At 38.0% G+C, this 27,079-nt stretch overlaps 1 protein-coding gene across 4 annotated transcripts in view; it reads left to right on the top strand.

Moving 5' to 3' along the window:
• The window catches only part of RNF180 (ring finger protein 180), a 281,830-nt gene that overhangs the window by 51,224 nt on the left and 203,527 nt on the right, over positions 1 to 27,079 (top strand). For 3 of the 4 annotated variants that reach the window (XM_070774630.1, XM_070774631.1, XM_070774633.1), the window contains exons 3-5: positions 19,727 to 19,822; positions 21,428 to 22,387; positions 25,187 to 25,222. In XM_070774630.1, coding sequence (XP_070630731.1) covers positions 19,727 to 19,822; positions 21,428 to 22,387; positions 25,187 to 25,222 — 1,092 coding nt within the window. The remainder of the gene's footprint in view (positions 1 to 19,726; positions 19,823 to 21,427; positions 22,388 to 25,186; positions 25,223 to 27,079) is intronic. The other variant, XM_070774632.1, reaches the window with a different exon arrangement.

Here is a 27,079-nt window from a genome sequence, read left to right as displayed (position 1 = left end):
GTAAAACATCTCTGGAATTTATAACAGACGGTTTCCTAGTATTGTAACCAAAATATGTGATTAAATATGATCATTTTATCTGATGAAATGAAATAACAGAATATGAACAATGAAATAGAAATATGAGATAATAAGTGTAAGGTAAAATGCAGTCCCTGCCATATAAATGATTTTCTTTACTCCTTTTGTATTGTCAACATTGCGTCTAGTCATGACTTAATAATTACTCATAGGTTCATTGCCATTATTTTACTTTGATGTAATTTTCTATTCTTTATACCAATGTAGAAATTCCCTGGTGGCTCAGCAGTAAAGAATCCACCTACCAGTGTAGGAGATCTGGGTTTAATCCTTGGGTCAGGAAGATCCCCTGGAGAAGGAAATGGCAACCCCCTCCAGCATTCTTGCCTGGGAAATCCCATGGACAGAGGAGCCTAGTGGACTGCAGTCCATGGGATTGCAGAGTCGTACACTACTGAGCAACCAAACAGTAACAACAACAAAAGAAATATTTACTTACCTCAGAGATAGAACCTTGAAAAGTCAGAAAAAGTTTCAGATCTAATAATGAAGTAAAGACAGCTATATTTGTCAATTTCAATTTGTGTTCACTATGGACATGAGTCTGAGTGAACTCCGGGAGTTGGTGATGGACAGGGAGGCCTGGTGTGCTGCGATTCATGGGGTCGCAAAGAGTCGGACATGACTGAGCGACTGATCTGATCTGATCTGATGAGAACCTTTTAAAGAATTCATTAGTTATGCTAATCTGTGTACCTGTCAGTGCGTCAGCTCTTAATGAAAGGGGTTAATGTATATAGGTATTGATGTTTACAAAATTAATTCTGTTCTTCAGAAGTTAAATTTAGGTAAAGTAGGAGAAGTTACACTGCTTATAATTTTATGAGTCACTTCCTGTCATTTTCCCAAGGTTCCTTAAAAAATAAGTTTATATGGTTCATTTAAATTTGTTATAATGGACCTTGGCTAATATGAGTCAATTGTTAAAAATTCAGTTTTTTAAATGAATTTTCTCTAAGAATATAGAGAGTAAGAATGAGCAGACTATTATCAGTGCACATTTTTGGCAGTCTTCAGGCGTTTGAAGGAAATACTTAAAAAATAACGGGCTAGAAATTGTAACTGATAATGAGTATATTGAAAAATCGATAAAATCTGACATAGAATAGACATTCTTTCACTCAAAAAGGATTCATTAAGTCCCTGTTATATTTTAGGTATTGTGCTGTGATCTGAGCATACAAAGAGGACGAAGATAGTACATACTCAAGGAACTTAGCAACTAAAAATTTGAGGATTCCCACATTTTAAAAACATTTTTATTGGGGTATGATTTACAATGTTGTGTTAGTTTCAGGTGTACAGCAAAGTGAATCAGTTATACGTATACATATATCCGCCACTCATAGTCATTCAAAAGAGTTTTGAGTAGAGTTCCTAGTGTCATACAGTAGGCCCTTACTAGTTATCTCTTCTATAATTGGTAGTGTTCAGGTGTCAGTCCCAGTCTTCCAATTCATGTCTCTCCCTTGCAGATGTTTCTTGATTGCTTTTCTTTAAGGATATTTTTCTTTACTATTTTTTAAAATCAGTTTTATTAGGATATAATTTGCGTATAATGAAATGCAGATTTCAGTGAGCTTTGACAAATGTGTACGTACTCCTGTACCTGCCACCATTGTTAAGATGTACATTTGGTCTTTTCTAGAGGCTCCTATATAAGTTATCATATATATTCTTTTATATCTAGCTTTTTATGTTCAGCATAATGTTTTTGAGATTGATTCATATTGTTGCATATGTCAGTAGTTCATTCCTTTTTATTCCTGAGTATTACTTAATTGTACAGATTTCACAGTTGTTTATTGTCTGGATGCCCTAGTTGATGGAAATTTTAGGTGTTTGCAGTTTTGAGCTTTAATAAAGTTGCTATGAAAATTAGTACACAAATCATTATGTGAACATACATTTTTATTTCTCTTGGTTAATACTAGGGGTTGCTTTGGTTTTATGGTGAGTGTAGGGATAGCTGTTTTAAGAAACTGATGAACTGTTGTCACAAGTGGCAGGATTTCATTCTTTTTTATGGCTGAGAGACACTAGTGTGTGTGTACACCACATCTTCTTTCTTTATCTGTTGATGTTTTATTGTTTCTGTATTTTGACTGTTTTAAGTAATGCTGCTGTGAACTTTGGGATGCATGTATCTTTTTGAAGTATTGTTTTTATTTTCTTCATTTAAATGCCCAGAAGTGGAATTGCTGGATCCTTTGGGAGCACTATCTTTTTCTTCTTCTTCTTTTTTTTTTTTTTTTTTTTTGAGGAATCTGCATGCTGTTTTCAGTACTGGCTGTACCAATTTACATTGCCACCAGCAGTGCATGAGGGGTTGGTTCCTTTTCTTCTAATCCTTATCAACACTTAACTATTTCCCATCTTTGTGATGATAGTCATGCTGACAAGTGTGAAGTGATACCTCATTATGGTTTTGATCTGCATTTCCCCAATGACTAGGGATGTTGAACGTTTTTCATGTGCCTATTATCTGTCTCTATGTCTTTGGAAAAATGAGTCCTCTGCTCATTTTTTGAATTGCGTTGTTTGTTCTTTCTGATATTTAGTTGTATGAGTTCTTAATCTATTTTAGATATTAACCCTTTATGAGTTATATCATTTGCAGGTATCTTCTCCCATTCATTTGGTTGCCTTTCCATTTTGTTGATGGGTTCCTTCACTGTGCAAAAACTTTTACAGTTTGATTAGATCCAGTTTGTCTGTTTTCACATTTGTATTCCATGCCTGAGGAGACAAATCCAAAGAAAATATTGCTGAGGCCAGTGTCAAAGAGCATACTGCCTGTATTTTCTTCTATGAGTTATATGGTTTCAGGAATTTATATTTTGGTCTTTAGTACATTTTGAACCTATTTTTTTATATAGTGTGAAAAAAAGTTCTAAGTTCCTTCTTTTACGTGTAGCTGTCCAACCTCCCAACATTGTTTATTGAAGACACTGTCTTTTTCCTATTGAATACTCTTGCTTCTTTTGTTGTAGGTTAATTGGCTATATGGATATGCGTTCATGTCTATTACACCGCTCTCTGTGTCCGTTTCTGTACCAGCACAGTACTTTGCTAACTGTAGCTTTGTAGTGTGGTCTAAAGTCAGGAGGCAGGATACTTTCACCTTTGTTTTTTTCTCAGAGTGCTTTACTATTTGGGTTCTTTTGGGGTCTTTAGCTATTTGGGGTCCATACAGATTTTAGAATCGTTTGTTCTAATTTTGTGAAAAATGTGGTAGGTGTTTTGGTAGAGATTTCATTAAATCTGTATAATTCTTTGGGTAGTATGGGCATTTTAATCATGGTAACTCTTCTACTCATGAACACAGGATATCATTCCATTTATTTATATCATCTTTCTTTCTTTAGTGTCATATAGTTCTTAAACTACAAGTCATTCACCTCCTTGGTTAAATTTATTTCTAGGTCTTTGATTCTTTTTGATATGATTGTTAATGAAATTTAACATTTTGATTTCTCTTTCTGATCATTTATTATTAGTCTCTAGAAATGCAACAGATTTCTATATATTTTTCTTACATCCTGAAACTTTATGAATTAATTTATCAGTGCTAATAGTTTTTTGGTAAAGTGTATAGGGTTTTCTGTATAGTGTCATATCATTTGAAAACAGTGACAATTTTACTTCTTTCCTTCCAATTTGGATTCTTTTTCTAGTCTTATTGCTATTGCTAGGACTTCCAGTACTGTGTTGAAAGAGTTTACATACTTGTTTCTTTTTTAAAAAATTATTGAAATATAGTTGATTTACATTGAAGTGCCTGTCCTGTTTCTAATCTCAGAGGAAAATCTTTGAACTTTTCACTGTTGAGTAGAATGCTAGCTGTATTTGTCATAAATGATGTTTAATATGTTGAAGTGCTCAGTTGCTCAGTTGTGTCCAACTCTTTGCAACCCCATGGACTGTAGCCCACCAAACTCTTCTGTCCATGGAATTTTCCAGGCAAGAATACTGGAGTGGGTTGCCATTTCCTTCTCCAGGGAATCTTCCAACCCAGGGGTCTAACCTGCGTCTCCTCAGCCTCCTGCATTGGCAGGTAGATTCTACCACTGAGGCACCCCGGAAGCCCCAGTATGTTGATGTATGTTCCCTCTATATCCACTTTGTCAAGGTTTTGGTTTTTTTTTTTTTTTTTATCATGGATGGATGTTGGATTTTGTCCAGTATTTTTTCTGCATCTATTGAGGTGATCTTGTAATTTTATTGTTTTGTTAAGGAGATGTGTTACACTGGTTTGTTGATGTTGAATCATCTTTGTGTTGCTGTTGTTCAGTTGCGTACTCATGTCTGACTCTTTGTGACTCCATGGACTTCAGCACGCCAGGCCTCCTTGTCCCTCGCTATCTCCCAAAGTTTGCCCAAATTCATGTCCATTGCATCAGTGATGCCTTCCAGCCATCTCATCTTCTGACGCCCTCTTCTCCTTGTGCCCTTGATTTTTCCCAGCATCAGGGACTTTTCCAGTAAGTTGACTGTTCATATCAAGTGACCAAAATACTGGAGCTTCAGCTTCAGCATCGGTCCTTCCAACGAGTATTCAGGCTTGAGTTTCTTTAAGATTGACTGGTTTGATCTCCTTGTTGTCCAGGGGATTTTCAGGAGTCTTCTTTAGCACCACAGTTCAAAGGCATTAATTCTCTGGTGTTCTACCTTTTTTATGGCCCAGTACTTACAACTGGGAAGACCTTAGCCTTGACTTTATGGACCTTTGTCGGCAGAGTAACATCTCTACTTATCAATACACTGTCTAGCTTTGTCTTTGCTTTCCTGCCAAGAAACGTCTTCTGATTTCATGGCTGCAGTCATCATCCACAGTGATTTTAGAGCCCAAGAAGAAAAAATCCATCACTACTTCCACTTTTTCCCCTTCTGTTTGTCATGCAGTAATGGGACTGGATGCCATGATCTTAGCTTTTTAAATATTTAGTCTTAAGCCAGCTCTTTCACTCTCCTCCTTCACCCTTATCCAGACACTCTTTAGTTCCTCTTTACATTCTGCCATTAGACTGATATCATATGCATATCTGAAGTTGTTGATATTTCTCCCGCCTATCTTGATTCCAGCTTGTAACTCATCCAGCCTGGCATTTCTCATGATGTGCTCAACATATAGATTAAACAAACAAGGTGACAGCAGACAGCCCTATCACACTCCTTTCTCAATCTTGAACCAGTCAGTTATTCCATACAGGGTTCTAACTGTTGCTTTTTGACCCACTTACAGGTTTCTTAGGAGACAGGTACGATGGTCTGGTATTCCCATTTCTTTAAGAGCTTTCCGCAGTTTGTTATGATCCACACAGTCAAAGGCTATGATCCAGCAGATGTTGGCAATTTGATCTCTAGTTCCTCTTTCTTTTCTAAACCCAGCTTGGACATCTGGAAGTTCTTGGTTCGCATAATGCTGAAGCCTAGCAGGCAAGATTTTAAGTATGATCTTACTAGCATGGGAGATGAGTGTAGGTGTCCGATGGTTAACACATTCTTTAGTATTACCGTTCTTGGGAATTGGGATGAGGATTGACCTTTTCCAGTCCTGTGGCCACTGCTGAGTCTTCCAGATTTGCTGACATATTGAATGCAACACCTTAATGGCATCATCATTTTGGGTTTTGAATAGTTCTACTGGAATGCCATTGCACCCACTAGCTTTATTAATAGCAGTTCTTCCTAAGGCCCACTTAACTTTGATCTCCAGAATGTGTGGCTCTGGGTGACTGACCACACCATCGTTGTGATTGGGTTCATTATACATTATCACATACTACTTTTTTGTACAGTTCTTCCATGTATTCTGTACTTCTCCTCTTGATCTCTTCAGGCTCTACTATATCTCTACTGTTTCTGTTCTTTTAGTGCCCATTTTGGGCAAAATGTTTCCTTGATATCTCCAATTTTCCTGAAGAGATCTCTAGTCTTTCCCCTTCTGTTGTTTCCTTCTAGTTTTATGCACTCTTCATTGAAAAAGGCCTTCTTGTCTCTACGTGCTGCTTTTTGGAACTCTGCATTTAATTGGATATACCTTTCCCTTTCTCCCTTGCTTCTCACTTCTCTCTTCAGTTATTCGGAAAGCCACCTCAGATAACCACTTTGCCTTCTTGCTTTTCTTTTTGTTTGTGAAGGTTTTGTTCGCTGCCTCCTGTACAGTATTACAGACCTCCATCCGTAGTTCTTCAGACACAATATTAACTAGATCTAACCCCTTGAATCTGTTCGTTACCTCCAGTACATATTCATAGGGGATTTGATGTAAGTCATACCTGTCTGGCCTAGTGGTTTTCTTTGCTTTCTTTAGTTTAAGCCTGGATTTTGCCATAAGAAGCTGATGATCTGAGCCACAGTCAGCTCCAGGTCTTGATTTTGCTGACTGTATACAGCTTCTCCATCTTCGGCTACAAAGAACATCTTCAGTTTGATTTTGGTATTGGCCATTTGCTGATGTCCATATGTAAGTTGTCTCTTGTCTTGTTGAAAAAGGGTATTTGCTATGACCAGTGCATTCACTTGGCAGAACTCAGCCTTTGTCCGACTTCATTTTGTTCTCCAAGGCCAAACTTGCCTGTTACTCCAGGTATCTCTTGACTTCCTACTTTTGCATTCCAATCCCCAGTGATGAATAGAACATCTTTTTTTGGTGTTAGTTCTAGGAGGTCTTCTAGGTCTTCCTAGAACTAATCAACCTCAGCTTCTTTGGCATCAGTGATAGGGGCATAGACTTGAATTACTGTGATGTTTTGAATGGCTTGCCAGGGAAATGAACTGAGATCATTCTGTCATTTTTGAGGTTATGCCCAAGTACTGCATTTCAGACTCCTTTGTTGATTATGAGGGCTACTCCATTTCTTCTATGGGATTCTTGCCCACAGGAGTAGATATAATGGTCATCTGAATTAAATTTCACCCATTCCTATTCATTTTAGTTCACTGATTCCTAAGATGTCGATGCTTGACCACGTCCAATTTACCTTGATTCATGGACCTAACATTCGAGATTCCTATGCATTACTGTTCTTCGCCGCATCAGACTTTATTTTCATCACCAGACACAGTCACTACTGTGTTGTCATGGATAAACTGTCTCTGTATCCCTGGAATAAATCCCACTTGATCATGGTGTACCATTTTATATCTTGTTGAATTTAGTTTGCTGATATTTCCTTGATTATTTTTGCATCTGTGTTTGTCAGAGATCTTCAGGGATTTTTTTTTTTTTTTTTGGTGTCTTTGGTTTTGATATCAGGGTTATTCTGGCCTCATAGAGTGAATTTGAAAGTGTTCCCTCCTGTTCAGTATTTTGGAATAGTTTGAGAAGGATAGGTATTAAGTCTCCCTTAAACTTTTTGGTAGAATTCCCCTGTAAAGCTATTATGTCCTGGACTTTGGGTTTGGGGGAGTTTCTTGATTACTGATTCAATTTTAATATTTGTAATTCGTCTGTTATATCTTGTATTTCAATCTTAGTTGATCATACATTTCTGAAAATTTATCCATTCTACATTGTCCAGTTTGTTAGAATATACTTGTTCATAGTATTATCTTATGATTGTATTTTTCTGATACTGGTTGTAATTTCCCCTTTTTAATCTCTAGTTTTGTGTGCTTAGGCCCCCTTTCTCTTTTTTTTTTCCCTGCTGAGTATGGCTAAACATTTGTCAATTTTATCTTTGAAAACCAGCCCTTAGTTTAATTAATCTTTTCTTTCTTGGCCTCTATTTTCTTTATTTTCACTCTAACATGTATTATCTTATTATGAGTTTGTCCATTTCCTTTTTAAGTTCTGTCTGAATGGCTTGCCTTGGAAATGAACTGAGATCATTCTGTCATTTTTGAGGTTGTGCCCAAGTACTGCATTCAGGTATTTTGAAGTTCTTCTATTAGGTATGTACGTATTTACATTTGTTATATCTTCCTGATGAAATGACTCCTTTCTAATTATGAAAAGTTAATTTTTTATCCTTGATAATTTCATTGTCCTGAAATCTACTTTGATACTAGTATATTAACTCTAGCTTTCCTTTGATTTACTTTTTCATGATAAAATTTTTTATCCTTTAAATTTCAAACCTATGTGTGCATTTGTGTTAAAATGAATTTCTTGTATATGATGTATTGTTTGGTCTCTGTTGGTCTTCCCTGGTGGCTCAGTCGGTAAAATTATGTCTGCATTGCGGGAGACCTGGGTTCATTTCCTGGGTCGGGAAGATCCCCTGGAGAAGGAAATGGCAACCCACTGCAGTATTCTTGCCTGGAGGATCTCATAGACAGAAGAGCCTGGTGTGCTACAGTCCATGGTGTCACAAAGAGTTGGGCATGACTGTGACTAACATTTGGTCTTTGTCATCCAGTCTAATATCCTTTGATTTGTAATTGGAGTATTTAGACCATTAGATTTAATGTGAGTATTAATATGTTTGAGCTTAAATGTAATATGTTACTTATTCTTTGCCTCATGTTCTATCTTCTGTTATACTTTTACTGACTTTTTAGCTTAATTATTTACAGGATTTCTTTATGTCTTCTGTTGACTTTTTGTGTGAAGCGTGAAAGTCGCTCAGTCATATCTGACTCTTTGTGACGCCATGGCCTGTCCATGGAATTCTCCAAGCCAGAATACTGGAGTGGGTAGCCTTTCCCTTCTCCACGGGATCTTCCCAACCCAGGGATTGAACCCAGGTCTCCTGCATTGCAGGCAGGTTCTTTACCAGTTGAGCCACCAGGGAAGCCCAAGAACAGTGGAGTAGGCAGCCTATCCCTTCTCCAGGGGATCTTCCCGAACCAGGAATCCAACCAGGCTCTCCCGCATTGCAGGCAAATTCTTTACCAACTGAGCTACTGTTTAGGGTACTTTTATTCCTTAGTGGTTGATCTTTTGGTTTACAACATATATCCTTAGTTTATCACCATCTTCCTTTAAATTGTATTATGCCACATTATATATAGAGTGAGAGTCTTGGTATACTTTCTTCCCTCATGTCCTAGTCTTTGTATTGTTTTCATACATTTAATTTTTGCATTTAAAACTCCACAGGATATTTTAATGATATGCTTTAAAAAGTAAGTTTTCTTTACGGAAAACTAAAAAAAATAAATAAAATTTACATTTGCCAACATATTTGCCATTTGAGGATCACTAATCAGTATTTTTCTTGTATTTCAAGAACATGTTGTTTATCACAAGTTGGTGATAAATTTCTTTTTGGATTTGGGCTTCTCTAGTGGCTCAAATGGTAAAGAGTCTGCCTGCAATGTAGGAGACCCGGGTTTGATACCTGGGTCAAGAAGATCCCCTGGAGAAGGAAATGGCAACCCACTCCAGTATTCTTGCCTGGAAAATCCCATGGACAGAGGACACTGACGGGTTATAGTCCATGGGGTTGCAAAGAGTCAGACATGACTGAGCAACTAACATAACACTTCACTTCACTTGCCTTATGAAAAAGTCTTCATTTCACCTTCATTTAAAACATGTTATATACAGTAAAATTACTCTTTGGGATACAGTTGCCAAGATTTTGACAAATGAATAGGGTTGAATATTCATAATTTCACTTAAGATACAGAGCAATCACATTATTCCCTAAATTCTCTCACACTCCCCCTTCATGTTGTTCATTCAGTCCCTCAGTCATCTCCAACTCTTTGTGACCTCATGGACTAAAACATGCCAGGCTTCCCTGTCCTTCACCATCTCCTGGAGTTTGTTCAAACCCACGTCCATCGAGTTGGTGATGCCATCCAACCATCTCATCCTCTATCATCCCCTTGTCCTCCTGCCTTCAATCTTTCCCAGCATCAGGGATTTTCTAATGAGTCAGCTCTTTGCATCAGGTGGCCAAAGTATTGGAGCTTCAGCTTCAGTTCTTCCAATGAATATTCAGGATTGATTTCCTTTAGGATACTGGTTTGATCTCCTTGCAGTCCAAAGAACTCTCAAGAGTCTTCTCCAACACCACAGTTCAAAACCATCAATTCTTCAGCACTCAGCCTTCTTAATGGTCCAACTCTCACATCCATAGATGCCTACTGGAAAAAACATAGCTTTTACTATGTGGACCTTTGTTGGCAAAGTAACGTCTCTGCTTTTTAATATGCTGTTTAGGTTGGTCATAGTTTTTCTTCTAAGGAACAAGCTTCTTTTAATTTCATAGCTGTAGTCACCATCTGCAGTGATTTTGGAGCCCAAGGAAATAAACTCTGTCACTGTTTCCATTGTTTCCCCATCTATTTGCCATGAAGTGATAGGACTGGATGCTATGATCTTCATTTTTTGAATGTTGAGTTTTAAGCCAGCTTTTTCACTCTCCTCTTTCACTTCCATCAAGAGGCTCTTCAGTTCCTCTTCACTTTCTGCCATAAGGGTGATGTCATCTGCATATCTGAGGTTATTGATGTTTCTCCCGGCAATCTTGATTCCAGCTTGTGCTTCATCCAGCCTGGCATTGTGCATGATGTACTCTGCATATGAATTAAATAAGCAGAGTGACAATATACAGCATTGATGTACTCCTTTCCCAATTTGGAACCAGTTCATTGTTCCATGTCCAGTTCTAACTGTTGCTTCTTGACCTCCTTACAGGTTTCTCAGGAGGCAGGTAAGGTGGTCTGGTATTCCCTTCTCTTGAAGAATTTTCCACAGTTTGTTGTGATCCACACAGTCAAAGGCTTTGGTGTAGTTAGGAAGCAGAAGTAGATGTTTTTGTGGAACTCTTGCATTTTCTGTGATCCATCGGATGTTGGGAATTTGACCTCTGGGTCCTCTGCCTTTTCTAAATTGAGCTTGAACATCTGAAAATTTTCATTTCACTTGCTGTTGAAGCCTGGCTTGGAAAATTTTGAGCATTACTTTGTGTGCAGTTGTGCAGTAGTTTGAACATTCTTTGGCATTGCCTTTCTTTGGGACTGGGATAAAAACTGACCTTTTCCAGTCCTGTGGCCACTGCTGAGTTTTCCAATTTGTTGGCATATTGAGTGCAGCACTTTCACAGCATCATCTTTTAGGATTTGAAATAGGTCAGCTGGAATTCCATCACCTCCACCAACTCTGTTCATAGTGGTGCTTTTTAAGGCCCATTTGACTTCTCACTCCAGGATATCTGGCTCTAGGTGAGTGATCATACCATTGTGGTTATCTGGGTCATTAAGATCTTTTTTGTATAGTTCTTCTATGTATTCCAGGGTCCAGCCCCGGTGGATCCAGGGAATTCGAAGTGGGGACGGCGTTGGCGAGATCAGAAAACAACTGCTTAATTAAACGTTTATTAAGGATATAAAGAGTGGTGAAATAAGGATAGCTCAGCGAAGAAATTCAGTGAAGACAAGAGGCTGAATAAAATTCCAAAGCAGGGAATTTACGTCACCTACGAAGGCCGCAGGCATCCTCCCATTCTCCCGAAGGAGAGGAGACACTAAGGCCTCCCTGGTCAGATCTTAGAAGCCCAGGCAAAATTAGTAGGCTTGATGAGCTTCCCTGCCTCAGAGGAAAAGTTCAGCTAGAAGGTGAAAGAAAGAACGACATGGGGAGACCAAATTTCCGTGAACAAAAAGAACGTACTTTATTTTCGAAAGTAGTTTTATACCTTAAGTTGTGCATAGAGGATAATGGGGGAAGGGGTAGAGTCATGCAAGGACAGCAGTTCCTGATCCTTATCGAAGCCAGGGTTTCAAACTTATCATATACAAAAGTTTAGGTGATTTACATCATCTTCTGGCCAGGAGGCCTGTTAATATTTTAAGAAACTTATTTTTCTCTGAAGGTGATTATTCTAAAGTCAGGCGCCAGCCTCCAAAAAGCATTGGATAAAGGGCAAAGGTGAGGTGGGCTCAATCAAGAAAAGAATTAACTCAAGGGTCCAAGGTTACAAACATTGAGGCTACTACTTACATTTCTATACACCCATTATATCAATCAATACACTGCCAAGGACACAGTAGGTAAGGGATATGGAGACTTAGCAGCAAACATTGGCCCAACAAGTGAAAAACCCTTCACCAATACAATTTCTAATCAATCTTTTAACTACTCAAAGGAATCTGTGTTTAGACAGTTTAGAACATCTCCTGCCTCTCACAGTTGGGAGGCTCTGAACAATCACATGTTGCCGGAAAAAACCTTTTCAGGCAGGCTAGAGGACTTCCAAAGGAGTTTGTAGGTTGAAACATTGTCACACCCAGGAATTATTAACTGGAGCTGTAAGCTAACTCTTTTTTCAGAGAGAGGTAGTGGGGGACAGCCCCCCGTAAAGTCAGAGGTGTAGGTGAAAGCACAAAACAGAAAGTAGGCAGACTCTGGTTTTGGGGGTAGATGCTCGAGAATTTCCAGGGAGACTCCTGAGGCTTGATCCCGCCTTTGCGTATGCCAAGCCTCCTTCCTCATGACCTTTGCCAGGGGCGGAGCTCGCTCCCCGCATCTGCCATCTCTTCTTCATATCTTCTGCTTCTGTTAGGTCCATACTGTTTCTGTCCTTTATTGTACACATCTTTGCATGAAATGTTAGTCCCTTAGTATCTCTAATTTTCTTGAAGAGATCTCTAGTTTTTCCCATTCTGTTGTTTTCATCTATTTCCTTGCATTGAGTATTTAGGAAGGCTTTCTTATCTCTCCTTGCTTTCTTTGGAACTCTGCTTTCAGAAGGATATATCTTTCCCTTTCTCCTTTGCCTTTTGCTTCTCTTTTTTTTTTCAGCTATTTGTAAGGCCTCCTCTGACAACCATTTTGCCTTTTTGCATTTCTTTTTCTTGCAGATGGTTTTGTTCACCGCCTCTTGTACAATGTTCGGAACTTCTGTGTGTAGTTCTTCGGGCACTCTATCAGATCTAATCCCTTGAATCTATTTGTCACTTCCACTGTATAATCATAAGCGATTTGATTTGGATCACATGTGATTGTGGTTTCCCCCTTCATATTCAGTCTTTTCATCCCCACCCCAAACCTGACAATTGCTGATCTCTTCTCTATCCCCATAGTTTATTATGCTGGTTCACCTTGAAGAGGGAGAACAACTTCAATAAGCCTGTAACTTCTCTACCTTCCCCTGGATTCTCATTTGGCCTCCACCTCCTGGGTCAGATAAGTGTATTAACATATTTGTCGCTGTGATGAAGGGTTCTAGTTTCTCTATTATCTACCCAGACTCTCAAGATCAGAGACAAACTGATGTGTGTTTCAATTCATCTTACCGGTACCATCTTTTCCTTGCTCTTCCCTAATTTACATCCGCCTTGCTTGCCTGACAGCCTCTGTCTTAGCAGGCACTGTGTCCCTGGGTCATAGGGGTTTGCCCATCTAGGTGCTCCTGTCCCTTTCAGTTATAGTTCTGGGTCCAGCATTGTATTCCTGCCACTCTCTCAGGAGTAGAGGATTTTGTTTTTCATCAGTGCTCCAAAGGTCATAATGTGTATTGTCCTTTCCCTAGTAATTTAAGGCTTTTCTTTGGTTGGAGAGACAAGGAGAAGAGATCTGGATAGAGCTTTATGCCTGACACACACATAGTGGCTGCTATTCCTCTCCACCCAGGCCTGCACCATGTTGGATTTTTAATTGGATACCAAAGATTATAAATTTCATTTTGTAGAGTATTATATTTTGTTTTATTCTTTTAAAGGATTTTATGTTTCATTCTGCCTAATAGTTGTTGTAGATAAGTTTGATAATTTAGAAACTTATTTTTAGGTTTTTTAGGGTGGGTTGAGAGTAGTCCTTATTCTAAGGCTTAATTTGCCCCACTTTTAGGGAATGACCCTTTGGGTCACTACTGAATGCCTCATTATTGAATGAGTCCTTTTCCATCAGACCGGTTGGAACATAATGATTCCTGGCCCTGTGTGAGCTCTTGAAAGTGTTTGGCTTATAGCCTCTGTAATTGTTCTTTCCCCTGTAGGTGTTCTTAGCACAGTCTCCTGGAGTTTTACTCTAAGCATGACCAGATTAGAATTTGATCAAAGACTCAAGGGGAAACCATATACAAGTTTCTGAGGCTTTTTTCTTCTTATTTCTCTTGGATACTGTGCCCTACAAATTTTAGTTTGCCTTTACCTCTAAAAAATCTGATTCCTATTTCCTCAACTCAGAAAGCTGACCAGACTCTGTTGGGGTTCCTTCAATTGTCTCCAGAATAAAAGTCTATATGACTGTAAGCTCCGTTAATTTATTTCTCTCAGAAGTCACTGTCTGTTGTCCCACTGACTGAGAATAGTTGTTTGTTACATTTTGTTCGGTTTCCTAGTTGTTTGTTGCAGGAAGCTAATTCTAAACTCCTATTCCTTTATGGTGCTAAGTGGAATTCCAAAAATCATTGTTTTCTTCTTTCTCCTGTTTGTAGGATACTTATTTTCTCTTGATGCTTACTTTTGTCACTGAATTTCAGCAATTTTATTAAGAGCCGTAGTTTCCCTCGTGTTTATGCTGTTTAAGAATCCTTGAGTTGCTTTGATCTATACTGCTACTGCTAAGTCACTTCAGTCGTGTCCGACTCTGTGCAATCCCATGTCCGGCAGCCCACCAGGTTCCCCTGTCCCTGGGATTCTCCAGGCAAGAACACTGGAGTGGGTTGCCATTTCCTTCTCCAATGCAGGAAAGTGAAAAGTGAAAGTGAAGTCGCTCAGTTGTGTGGCCTTTGGAAAATTTGGCCATGATTTATCCTACTGTCCTGTCTTTTCTCCGCTTACACGTGTTGCTGTTGTTTGTCAGTTGCTAAGTTGAGCCTAACTCTTTGCAACTCTGTGGATCACAGCAGGCCAGGTTCCTCTGTTCTCCACTCAAATTCATGTCCATTGAGTCAGTGATGCTGTCTAAACATCTCATCCTCTGCCACCCTCTTTTCCTTTTGTCTTCAGTCTTTCCAAGCATCAGAGTCTTTTCCAGTGATTCAGCTTTTTGCATCAGGCGGCCAGAGTATTGAAGCTTCAGCTTCAGCATCAGTCCTTCCAATGAATAGTCAGGATTGACTTCCTTTAGGACTGACTGGTTTGATCTTGCAGTCCAGGGGACTCTCAAGAGTCTTTTCTAGCACCATAATTTGAAAGCATAAGTTCTTTCACACTCAGCCTTTTTGGTCCAAGTGTCATATCCGTACATAACTACCAGAAAAACCATAGCTTTGACTATATTATTTTTGTCAGCAAAGTGATGTCTCTGCCTTTTTTTTTTTCTTTAATGTCTCTGCTTTTTAATACACTGTTTAGGTTTGTCATAGCTTTCCTCCCAAGGGGCAAGTGTCTTTTTTTTTTTCCGTTTGTTATTTTTTTTGCCAGGCCCAGGGCCCCTGACCTCTGGACAAAGTCCATGGTAGGCTGTGGTGGGGGGAGGTGGGGCAGTGGGGGAAGGGATGTACAGGTTGTCATCCTTACTTTCGTCTCAAACCACAGGCCAGCAGAAGTGTTTCAGGGTTCACACTTCAGTTCATTACAATGCTGACAAGTTTCTACTTTTATAATTGCTTGAGAAAAAAACTCTCCAAAGTGCTGACGTGTGCCTGGGTCCACCCCCGCATTCCTGGCCCCTCGCCACAGATGCTTACTTGCCAGGCACACAGCCGGCATGGGCACCCCAGGCCTCTGCCCCCACCAGGACAGGGCTGCTCTGCCACGGGACTTTGGAAAGCAGGGCAGTGGTGGGCGCAGGACAGGGGTCCACCCTGACCTCATGGCCAACCCCCGGCCTGTCTCCTCTTGTGAACAGTGGGCTGGCAACACTTAGGGCTGCTCTGAGGATCCCCAGGCTAGGCTGGGAGGCAGGGTGCTCCAGGGGTCCTGTCAGCCACCCTATCATCATGGTCAGGTCAGGAAGGGAGAGGAGCAACCATCTTTTAATTTCATGGCTGCAGTCACCGTCCACAGTTGATTTTAGAGCCCATGAAAATAAAATTTGTCTCTGCTTCCATTTGCCCCTTTCTATTTGCCATGAAGTGATGGGACCAGATGCCATGCTTTTATTTTTTTTTAATGTTGAGTTTCAAGCCAGCTTTTTCAGTCTCTTTCACCTTCATCAAGAGGCTCTTTGGTTCCTCTTTGCTTTCTGCCGTTAGAGTGATATCATCTGCATATCTGAGGTTTGATATTTCTCCCAGCAATCCCTCCACTCTTCCCCAGGAGCATATTGGACACCTTCTGACCTGGGGAGCTCATCTTGTACCAGAGGTGTTTCAGGATTCACACTTCAGTTCATCATGACGCTGACAAGTTTCTACTTTTATAATTGCTTGAGAAAAAAACTCTCCAAAGTGCTGACGTGTGCCTGGGTCCACCCCCGCATTCCTGGCCCCTCGCCACAGATGCTTATTTGCCAGGCACACAGCCAGCATGGGCACCCCAGGCTCATCTTGCATCTTATCATATCTTTCTGCCTTTTTATACTGTTCATGGGGTTCTCGAGGCAAGAATACTGGACTGGGTGGACCATGTTTTGTCAGAACTCTTTGCTATGACCCATTAGCCTTGGGTGGCCCTGCACAGCATGGCTCATTGAGTTACTGAAGTCCCTTTGCCACGACAAGGCTGTGATCCATGAAGAGGCATTTACATTTATGTTACACTATTTGATGTTTCCCATAAATCACTTCAATTTTGCTCATTTTTTTCCTCTTTTTTCTTCCTATGCTAGATTTTTTTCCATCATTTTTACTTCTATATGTTCATGTTCGCTGATATTTTCTTCTACAGTATCAATTTGCTAATAAGTGAAACTTTTAAGTTCAGAAGTTTTTTCTCTAGGTAAACCATTCATTTAGTATTAAGGTAATTTATCTTCTCATTATACTCATGAAAATATGTGTCATAGCTGATTTAAAGTCTGCCTGTTTATTCAATCTTCTCCATTTTGGGGGAGATTTTTTTTTAATTTATTTTTTAAGTGAAGGATAAATGCTTTAGAGAATTGTGTTGGTTTCTGCCAAACATCAGCATGATTTTTCTACCAAACGTCAACATGATGGAACGTGGGGGATATTTCCATTGAACAATTTTTCTCCTGGTTGTGGGTCACATTTTTTTTTTTTTTTGCTACATAATCTAGTAATTTCTCTTGTAGGTACAACATTTGGATTTAACATTACTGAGTGTCTGGATATTATTCTTCCTTTAAAGAATGTTTTAGCAGACATAGGGGTTATTTGTGATTGAATTTCATTCTTTGGAGGGTTATATTCAACTTTATTAGGGTTGCTTTTTAGTAGCCTTTACTCTTGGGCTAATTTAGCCCTACTTTTAAGACAGAACTCTTCTGGAATCGCTCCTAAATATTCCATATATTCCTTGAGATCCTTCTGCTCTGGCTGCTTGGAACTTGAACATCTTCCCAGCTTTACTGTGAGCCCTGTGTGAATAGTTATGCTTCATTGGAAGATGTCTTTTCCAGGGTAAATTTTCTTTATCAGATTGTCTGATATCTCACCCTACATACCTCCATAATAGTATTCAACCAAAAATTTAGAGGAATTACTATACAGATTTCTGGAACTTTTTTCTAATTACAGGCCTCTCCTTGCTGGTACAACAGTCCTGTAAATTCTAGCTGTTTAGCCTTTATAGCCTCTGATCTTAGTCTTAAATCAGCAAGGCTGCCATACACTAATTGAGTTCCTCCTCCCTACACCAAGGTTCTGAAAGTTCCCTGAAGCAGATATCCAGGGTTATTTTTAGGCTAACCTCATTTATTTGACTTCTCTGAGAGATCACAGCCCTGTGCTTTTTTTCTTCTTCTTTGGTCTAATGTCTTAAAACAATAGTATATTTTGCCTAGTTTTATCAGTTGTAATGGTGAGAGCATGTCTAATACCACTTACTTTAGTATTGTCAGGACCAGAAGTAATCGATGTATTTTATTTACATCAATTTTAAATAAAATTTTAATTATGTAAGTATAACTTATTTTCCCATTAAAACAATTTTCCATGAAAGTTAGTTTCCTTTTAGTAACTTTCCTAATCTTGAACTTCTTTCTTTCTTCAAACCATGTGATATCAATTTGGTACACAGCCTGTAAGGTACCTTTTCTATTTATATACATATATTTCCATAGAAAAGTTATAATATTGATTTTTTTAGGTTGTGTATGCTTATAATATCATAATTCAGAGTATATTTACTTTTTTTGCACTTGCTTTAAAAAAACAGTGTGTATTAGAGATGTACCTTATTATTAAATTTATTTCACATTATGTGTTGAGGTAGTTAACATGCTAAATAATGTGATATTTTCATATGATAGTATTTTCAGCCAGAATATAGACTGGTCCTCAGTAGCTCATCTCCTGGACTTATTGCAAATGCTTTCCATTTTTTTCCAGGCCTTTCCAGCCATATTTAGAAATGTTGCCCTATTTCTCTCTGTCCCAAGTACTGCTCTTGCCTGGGGACAGACAGGCTTCAAATCCACCCCAAATAGTTCCCCAGGGCCCTTTTTGTTTCCGTTTGTCACAACTTTGGCATAGGCCATTCTTTGTGTTGTTCCCATCTGCTATGTACTTGCCCTGTTCTTGTCACTCAGCCCTTTCTGTCATCTCATAGAATGAAATTCTGTAGACCTGGAAGGGACCTGAGCCAGTTATCTAGTGGAATTTAACGGGAAAAGAAACAGAGACTCAGAGAAGTAAAGCAACTGTCCTAAGGTCACAGAGGACACAGAGGTACTAAAGACCCAACTGGGAAGTCATAGTGTCTCAACTATGCTGCTGCTACTGCTAAGTCGCTTCAGTCGTGTCCGACTTTGTGCGACCCCAGAGACTGCAGCCCACCCGTCCCTGTGACTCTCCAGGCAAGAACACTGGAGTGGGTTGCCATTTCCTTCTCCAATGCATGACAGTGAAAAGTGAACGTGAAGTCGCGCAGTCGTGTCCGACTCTTAGCGACCCCATGGACTGCAGCCCACCAGGCTCCTCCGTCCATGGGATTTTCCAGGCAGGAGTACTGGAGTGAGGTGCCATTGCCTTCTCCAGTCTCAACTATAGATCACATTTATTTCTGCAAATCTACTTCAAAAGGCCAAAATTGTCCCTGAAATTTTTGCCATACTTACACAGCTGAAATTTAGGGCCTTTTTAGTTCCCTGCACAATTACTCCTCTCCCCCAATCCTCTAAAGCTTTTTTCTTCTCTTTTTTCTTTTGCTGTGCCACATCAGGATCTTAGTTCCCCAAACAGGTATCAAACCCAGGCCCTCAGCAGTGAAAGCGTGGAGTCCTAACCATTAGTGAAAGTGTGGAGTTCCCCTTTTAAACTTTTCTTGAGCATCTTGATGGCGAATATAGTAACTCCTTTATTCTGTTATTAGAATCCGAGATTGAAGGCTGGGGAAAGTTGTCATGAATAGTTTTTCTCACACACAGAATAAAATAGGGTGCCAGATTTGTCCATTCAGTGACTTTGTGCTCATGTTTTAATTTGATGGTCTCAATGAAGTAGAGGGATTTTTTTGTCTGTTTTTTTGTTAATTTAAATGTAGCTATTCTGTGAAAAAAACAAAACAAAACTTTATAGATTTGTCTTGGCAATGGGAATAAGGAGAGAAGGACAGTATGTATTTCCTTCCTACCTAAAAGTGAATTTATATTTTTGTGTTTTACTTAAATATGAATTTTGTGAAATATAATCTGAACTAGTCATGACTAATATCATACATTTTGATATAACAGAATACAAATGATTCAGCTGATGATGAAAATATTTGTCATGTGTGGCACATGAATATAGAAGCTCTTCCAGAATGGATACACTGCCTGATACAAAAAGTAAGTTCCTTAGTTTCTGAGTAAATTTAGGAATATACTACTTTCAGAATGTTTTTGTCCTCATATTAGAGCTATTTTTCTTGAATGCATTGTTTCAGGAAACATGAAAGGGTATGTAACCCTTGATTACACTTACTGCTTTCATTATTACTGGAGTGCTCTGAGTACTTCTATAACTCAGACTTTGCACTTTAAAATTCCCCTTCTTTGAATTCTCTTTCCACCACTACCTACTTGTTCCATCAATTTCTTAGGTCTTTATTCTTAATTGAGGCATCGCCTAGCCAATCTATCAACTGCCTCTCCCAACTATTACCACCAAACACTTCCTTTCTCCCTTCTCTACTTTATATATCTATCTATGTTTTACACACACATTTTACAAGATATGTAGAACCTGTAAATATGCTTAAGTATGTATAACATACATAAATTATTATGCACATCCATACATATATGCACATACATATACATACACATCCACATACATGAATGACTTACTGATCATGTTAATCACCTAGATGCTCTACTAGGATATAAACTCCATGAAGTCAAAAGTTTTTGTTTTGTTCATTATGTATTATATCCCCCAGTACCTAGAACAGTCCCTGTGAAGTGAATGAAATATCCTGTGGGTATCACTCATGTATGCACACACATGTAAAATAAACTTGAAAATTAATGACTCTTACTGGCACAATCAGAATGAAAAAAACCACACTTTTAAGAATCCTTAATGAAATAGTATAAGAGCAGGAACTTGTTCAATGTGGCCTCATTATTTCTCCCAGTTCAAAACACCTAAGTACTAGAAAAGTATAGAAAATCATATCAAATATGATTTGGGGGAAATATAGTTGCTTTTCTCCACTGACTAGCTTACTTTTTTGGTTAAAAAATACCATTAGCTAGATATCTCTTGCATTCATTCTCACATTGTAGTGATTTCCTGGGAGAATGCCAGGGTACTGCTTATGTGTCCTGAACTTTGTAAAATGTATTAGCACATTTCAGATATTCCACTATTTCTGTTAAAAGATATTTTTAAGCTATTTCACTATTTATTTGTAATCTGAGTAGAGAAAATGAACTAACTGATACATGCAACCAATATCTTCCAGTTGTATGTAAAAAGGCAGGAAGAGCTTTATTCTGCTGTTTGGGTAAAGTTCCCTCCCACAGTGCTTGGTATGCAAGAAGTGTATCAAAACAGACACTTTTCTCTGAGATTTTACTTGCAAATTAAGCTCTGTAGACCGATTTGCTTCCTGGTTCCATAGTGTATTTTTCTTTTCATTAGTTCACACTGTATCCATATTCAGTCTATTGTCTAAAAGACTCTTTAGAATCTTGGGAGTATTGTGTAGACGGGTGTGATGTGCACTATGTTATCATTCTAGACCTTTGGAGCTTCTTATCTCTGTTTATTGGAAGGTTTGTTTCCATTTACCGTTCTGTCTACTAATCAGAAAACAGAAAGCTGGCCTTTTCTGTGGCATAGAAAACTTTCATGTGGTCGGCTTAAAAAAAAACAACAAAAACTCACATTCTCTTTGGTTACTTTACAATGAAAGCATTGTTTTTATTTTCCTTTATTACCTGTAGGCCCAGTGGACAGTTGGAAAACTGAATTGCCCTTTCTGTGGGGCCCGTTTAGGGGGCTTTAATTTTGTCAGCACTCCAAAATGCTCCTGTGGCCAGCTTGCAGCTGTACATCTCTCCAAGAGCCGTACCGATTATCAGCCAACACGGTCAGGCCGACTAATGAGACCATCGCTGAAATACTTGTCACATCCTAGAGTTCAGTCAGGTTGTGACAAGGAAACTCTGCTGACAGGTGGCGCCTCCAGAAACAGAAATCACAGGTTTTTAAACATGGGCCCAAATAATAATGGTCCTGGAAGATTAACTGAAGCACTCTGCCTGGAGGTACGGTCAACATATTTCAAGATGAAGAACGAAAAACTGCTCTTCAAAGCATCAGATCCAAAATACCAGCTTTTTGTTCCACAGCTAGTGACCACCAGATGCGCTCCGAGAGCTTTTCATAGAAAATCACATAGTTTGGATCTGAGCATCAGTGAGAAACTGACTTTATTACCCACTTTATATGAAATCCATAGTAAGACTACTGTGTATCCTGGGCTCAATGAGACACAGACTGTTGACCTTCCGAGCTTGCCTTTAGAATCGAATAAAAATAACTGTTCCTTTCAGATTTCATCCAGTTTTGATCCTAATATGCTGCTGCAAAGATTTTCAGTGGCTCCCCGTGAGACCCAGACACAAAGAGGAGGAGAATTTCAGCGTGGTCTAGAAGCTTCTGCCGTGTATTCTGGCCATGGTAGTCCTAACAGCCTGACTTTCCTGATGGACCTGCCCGCAGCTGGCAGGAGCACACTGGAGGCCGAGGACCAGGAAGAGCACCTCTCTCCTCTGAACTTCCTGCACTCGGGCAGTTTTTCACTGGGTGCAATTAATCAGAGGCTCAGTAAGAGAGAGAAGAGCAAGCTGAAGAATCTGAGACGGAAACAACGAAGGCATGAGAGGTGGCTGCAGAAGCAGGTAATTTTTAATAGAGTTTCCTAAAAACCCTATATTATAAATGTCAGATGTTGGGGAGAGGAGCAAACTTTGAATACCTTTATTATAAAAACTTAGGTCTGAGTGATTTCTGAAATGACATTTCACCAAGTGAACTTAATAATCATACAGCTCTGTTATAACTGGCAGGTATAATCATGTCTCTGTGCTTACACATATTTAGAAAATGCCCTTTTGTGAGGTTTTCCCCAATTTTGCAAATACTTCAAAGGAACATTCCTTTCATGATATTGAGGCTAGGTTGTCATACACATTTGAAATATATTCAAGTTAGGATTGTTTTGCAGTATTGATTTTTCAGGTTAAATTGAAATAAAGTCTCCCTGAGTAAATGCAGTATAGTAAGAAATTCATTCATTTTCATTACATTTAGTTTAAATGGATATTTTCAATGAGCCTGGTTTAATTATGTGCCCAAATGAGCCAGATATGGTTAACTGGGCTAAACTGTGAAAATTATCTACAGGATAATTGACCATGTAATTTTATGGGAGAGGGTGCTTCTCTGTGGTTTGAACTCCTGTACCCATAATGACACATTCAGGGGTGGGGTGTGTGAAGGAAACCAATGTTAAGTCCTTCAATTAAAGACAGTGGATGAGGTGCTCATGAAAATTTGGAAGTTTGAGGACTGGCTTATTTCTATATAAACTGTTTTTGCAAATTGGCTTTATTATTTACTTGGTCATAGATTGCAGTCCTTATTAATTAGCATATTAAATATTAACAGTGTTCTCAGAGCTAAAATATAGAAAGCTACAACTTTATGTAAATAGTTCATTCTTAGTTAAGCAAACTCATTAGTGTTTATGAGCTTAGTTATGGGCCAAATAAAATTACTGCATTAAGTGCTTCAATCAGGTTAAATGTTTTCATCTTTTGGTTAGATTGTTTACTATATTTTTGGCTGGTTTCTGACAAAAGCAGTTTAGTTTGGTTTCTTTGCAAGTAATATGTGATATCAAAGCATATATTGTAGTATATAAAAAGTGAATATATTTTATCACCATTATAATATACTTTATAGTTTAATTTATCAGAGCTGTAAAGTTCAAAAATTTATTGAAACTTTGACTGAAACCTAGATAAATTAGAGATGATCACATTAGCTATGTTAACAGAAATAATACCTTAAAAACAGTGTGGAGAGCTCTAAAATAATTCTCTTAACAAACAGAAACTTCAAAGAAGTATGGGAATTATCCTTGTTCTGTATTGTAAATACATACAAATAGCATCTTTACAGTTTTCAATATGTGTTTAATTCTTAGGCTAGGTTCATCTAAAAACCTCAGTTACATTTTTAATCATTTTCTAGTGTAGGAACACACTTTTTTCACACAGTTTAAAGCAAAGACCAAAACTAATGGTCTTTTTGTTTTTTAATGAAGTTGCATTTATTCATTCACACACATGTGACTTAACCAATCTGCTTAGATGATTGAAATGAATGAGTCTTAGTCAGACCTGTGACAAGTCTGTACAGGAATGGTATAGTGGGACCCCATTTGGTTGCTTGCACAGGAGCTGCAGGCAAACAGATGCCCAGTGTGTCCTTAGCAAAGACAATCTGAAAGCGTGTGGCTGCATAGAAATGACACACACCCACAATGTGAGTACACACTGTGGTTTGAGTCAGAAGGAAGAACAGTATTTAGTAATCAGTTTTACTAACTCAAGGAAAAGGATCAATCCTAGAAAGAGTTAATATTCAAGATGAATTAATGGCTCAAATATTCGGTTCATTTAGTGTTTAATGAAGATTAGTTGATTTTGTAAACATTCATCAAATATCTGTTTTGTGTATCATGCCTTAGGGTTATGACTCAAAAACAGATCCTGCTCCCTTTTTAATGAGAAAGATATGCATACAAGATATAAATAAAAAGTTACCTATTATTAATGATAATCTTTAAAGGTTAAAATAATTGGTTGGAATAATAGATTTCTGACTTTCATTTGATATTTTAAATTATTTTTTTGTGTAAACTAGAAATCTTTCGGTGGCAGATACCATGATAGAAAATGTTAATGATGCTACAAAAAGTTATTTACATGTTTGAAGCTTAGGGATATAAATAAGATTAATGTTAAAGCAGAAACTGCAGCCAATTTTCAGTATTTTTGTTCAGCAGATGTTAACTGAGCATCTACTTTGGGAAAATCCTTTTTTTTTTTTTTATTCAATGTAATCTTTTGGGTGTATTTTTTAACGCATGCAATAAACTTGATTTATTCTTGGCATACAACTCTATGATCTAAATATATCTATAAAATTCATTTAACAACCACCAAAATGAATGTTCAGAACAGTTCCATCTCCCCTCAAATTTCCCTTGTGCCTTTATAATTATACTATGATTAAATCTTGCAATAATACCCTTGTCCCATCCCTTACTCGCAAAAACCACTGATCTATTCTGCATTACTTCAGTTTGTCTTTTTGGTAATTTTATAAAATAATAATGTGATGTTCATAAAATTAGAATATATAGTATGTAATGTTTTGAGACTTACCTGTGAGATCCATCCATGTTGTTGTATATGTCTATACACATCTATAGTTTGTTGTATACATATACATATCTATAGTTTGTTGTTTTTTTGCTTAATAGTATTCCATTGTATGAATGAACCACAGTTTATGCGTTTACTTGTGGAGGACAGGTAGGTTATTCCAGGTTTTGGCAGTTAGGAATAGAGCTGTTACGAACATTCACGTACAGGTTTTTGTGTGAACCTAAGCTTTCATTTCTCTAGGGTAAATGTCCGGGAGTGGGGTTGCCGGATTGTATGGTAAGTGTGTATTTAAACTTTACAAATAACTGTCAAATTGTTTTTCTGAGTAACCATACCATTTTTCAGTCCAAGCAGCTGAGTCTAAGAGTTCCTTTTGCTGTGCGTTCTCATAAACACCTGATATACTCTATTTTTAAAATTTTGTCCTTAATAAATATGTGGTAGTGTCATATTGTGATTTTAGTTTGCATCTCCCTAACGACGTTGAACGTTTTTCAGGTGCTTATTTTGCCATTTGTATATACTGTTCAGTGAAGTATCTTTTCAAATCTTTTAGTCATTTTCTTAATTGACTTGTGTTCTTCCTGCTGGATTTTGAAAATTCTTTATACACTTTGAATGTAAGTTCTTTGCTGATTTATGGTTTGTAAAGATTTTCTCCCAGTCTGTAGCTTGTCCTTTTATTTTCTTAGAAAAAAACCTTTTATTTTTTTTCTGTAAAGGAAACTATATTTAATTTTGATGAAGTTACTATTTCTCAAATTTATTTTTAATGAATTATGCTTTTGGTGTCCTATCTAAGAACTCTGCCTAGCTCTAGTTTATGAAGATTTCCTATGACTTCTTCTGAAAGTTATATAATTTTAAATTTTATATTGAGGATTATGATGCATTTTGAGTTTTTTTTTTTTTTTAAATAAGGTGTGGGATTTAGGTTGAGGTCCCTTGTTTTTCATAGAGATACTTGAATGTTCCAGAACCATTTGTTGAAAACACTGTTCTTTCTCCATTGAAATGCTTCTGCAGCTTTGTCAGAAATCAGTTGGCTGTATATATGTGGGTCTATTTCTGGACTCTATTCTGTTCGGTTTATTTTTGTGTCTCTCCCATTGCCAATAGCCCTTTTTCTTGTTTCTTGTAGCTTTATACCAAGTCATTAGAATAGGGTACTGTAATCCCTTCAACTTTATTTTTCTTTTTCAGAATTGTTTGTTATTCTAGCTCCTTTACCTTTCCATATAAAATTTAGAATCAACTATTTTTCTCTTTAGAAAAAATAGACCAACTTGGGGAGAAAGGAAATCTTATTTTTTCCCGTCTGTGAACACAATATGTCTCTCCTTTTACTTAGGTCTTTGATTTCTTTCATCAATTAATATTTTGCAATTTTCAGCATTCAGAACTTGCACATACTTTGTTAGATTTATACCTAACTATTTACTTTTTGTGTTATTGTTAATTTAAAAGATTGTTTTATTATTGCCTATCACTAGTTTGGCTCAGACGGTAAAGCGTCTGCCTACAACTCGGGAGACCCGGGTTCAATCCCTGGGTTGGGAAGATCCCCTGGAGAAGGAAATGGCAACCCACTCCAGTGTTCTTGCCTACAGTTTCCCAAGGATGGAGGAGCCTGGTGGGCTACAGTCCATGGGGTCGCAAAGAGTTGGACACAACTGAGCAACTTCACTCACTCACTCATCACTAGTTTACAGAAACATAATTGACTTTTATTTTGACTTTATATCTTGTGATGTTAACAGTATATGTCTTTGACACCTCTTGTCAGATTTATCTCTAAGAATTCATATTTTTATATTGTTGTTAAATAGTATTACTTTATTAAACTTTAATTTCAATTGTTTCATTAATAATATATAGAAATAAAATTGAGTTTTGTATGTTAACCTTATATCTTGTTGTTCAGTTGCTCAGTTGTGTCTGACTCTTTGCAACCCCATGGACTGCAATACACCTCGCCTTCCTGTCCTTCACCATCTCCCCAAAGTTTGCCCAAGTTCTTGTCCATTGCATTGGTACAGTCTTACATCTTAGAACCTTTCTAATCTCGCCTGTCAAGAATAGCAGAGTTTCTGTATATTTCTCTAGGTTTTCTACTTAGATCTTACCTGCAAA

Source organism: Bos indicus, chromosome 20 (genome assembly GCF_029378745.1).
Source record: "Bos indicus isolate NIAB-ARS_2022 breed Sahiwal x Tharparkar chromosome 20, NIAB-ARS_B.indTharparkar_mat_pri_1.0, whole genome shotgun sequence".
In the NCBI taxonomy this organism is placed as follows: domain Eukaryota; kingdom Metazoa; phylum Chordata; class Mammalia; order Artiodactyla; family Bovidae; genus Bos; species Bos indicus.
The sequence above is the reverse complement of the archived record's forward strand: the minus strand, read 5'-3'. Positions and strand labels throughout refer to the sequence as shown.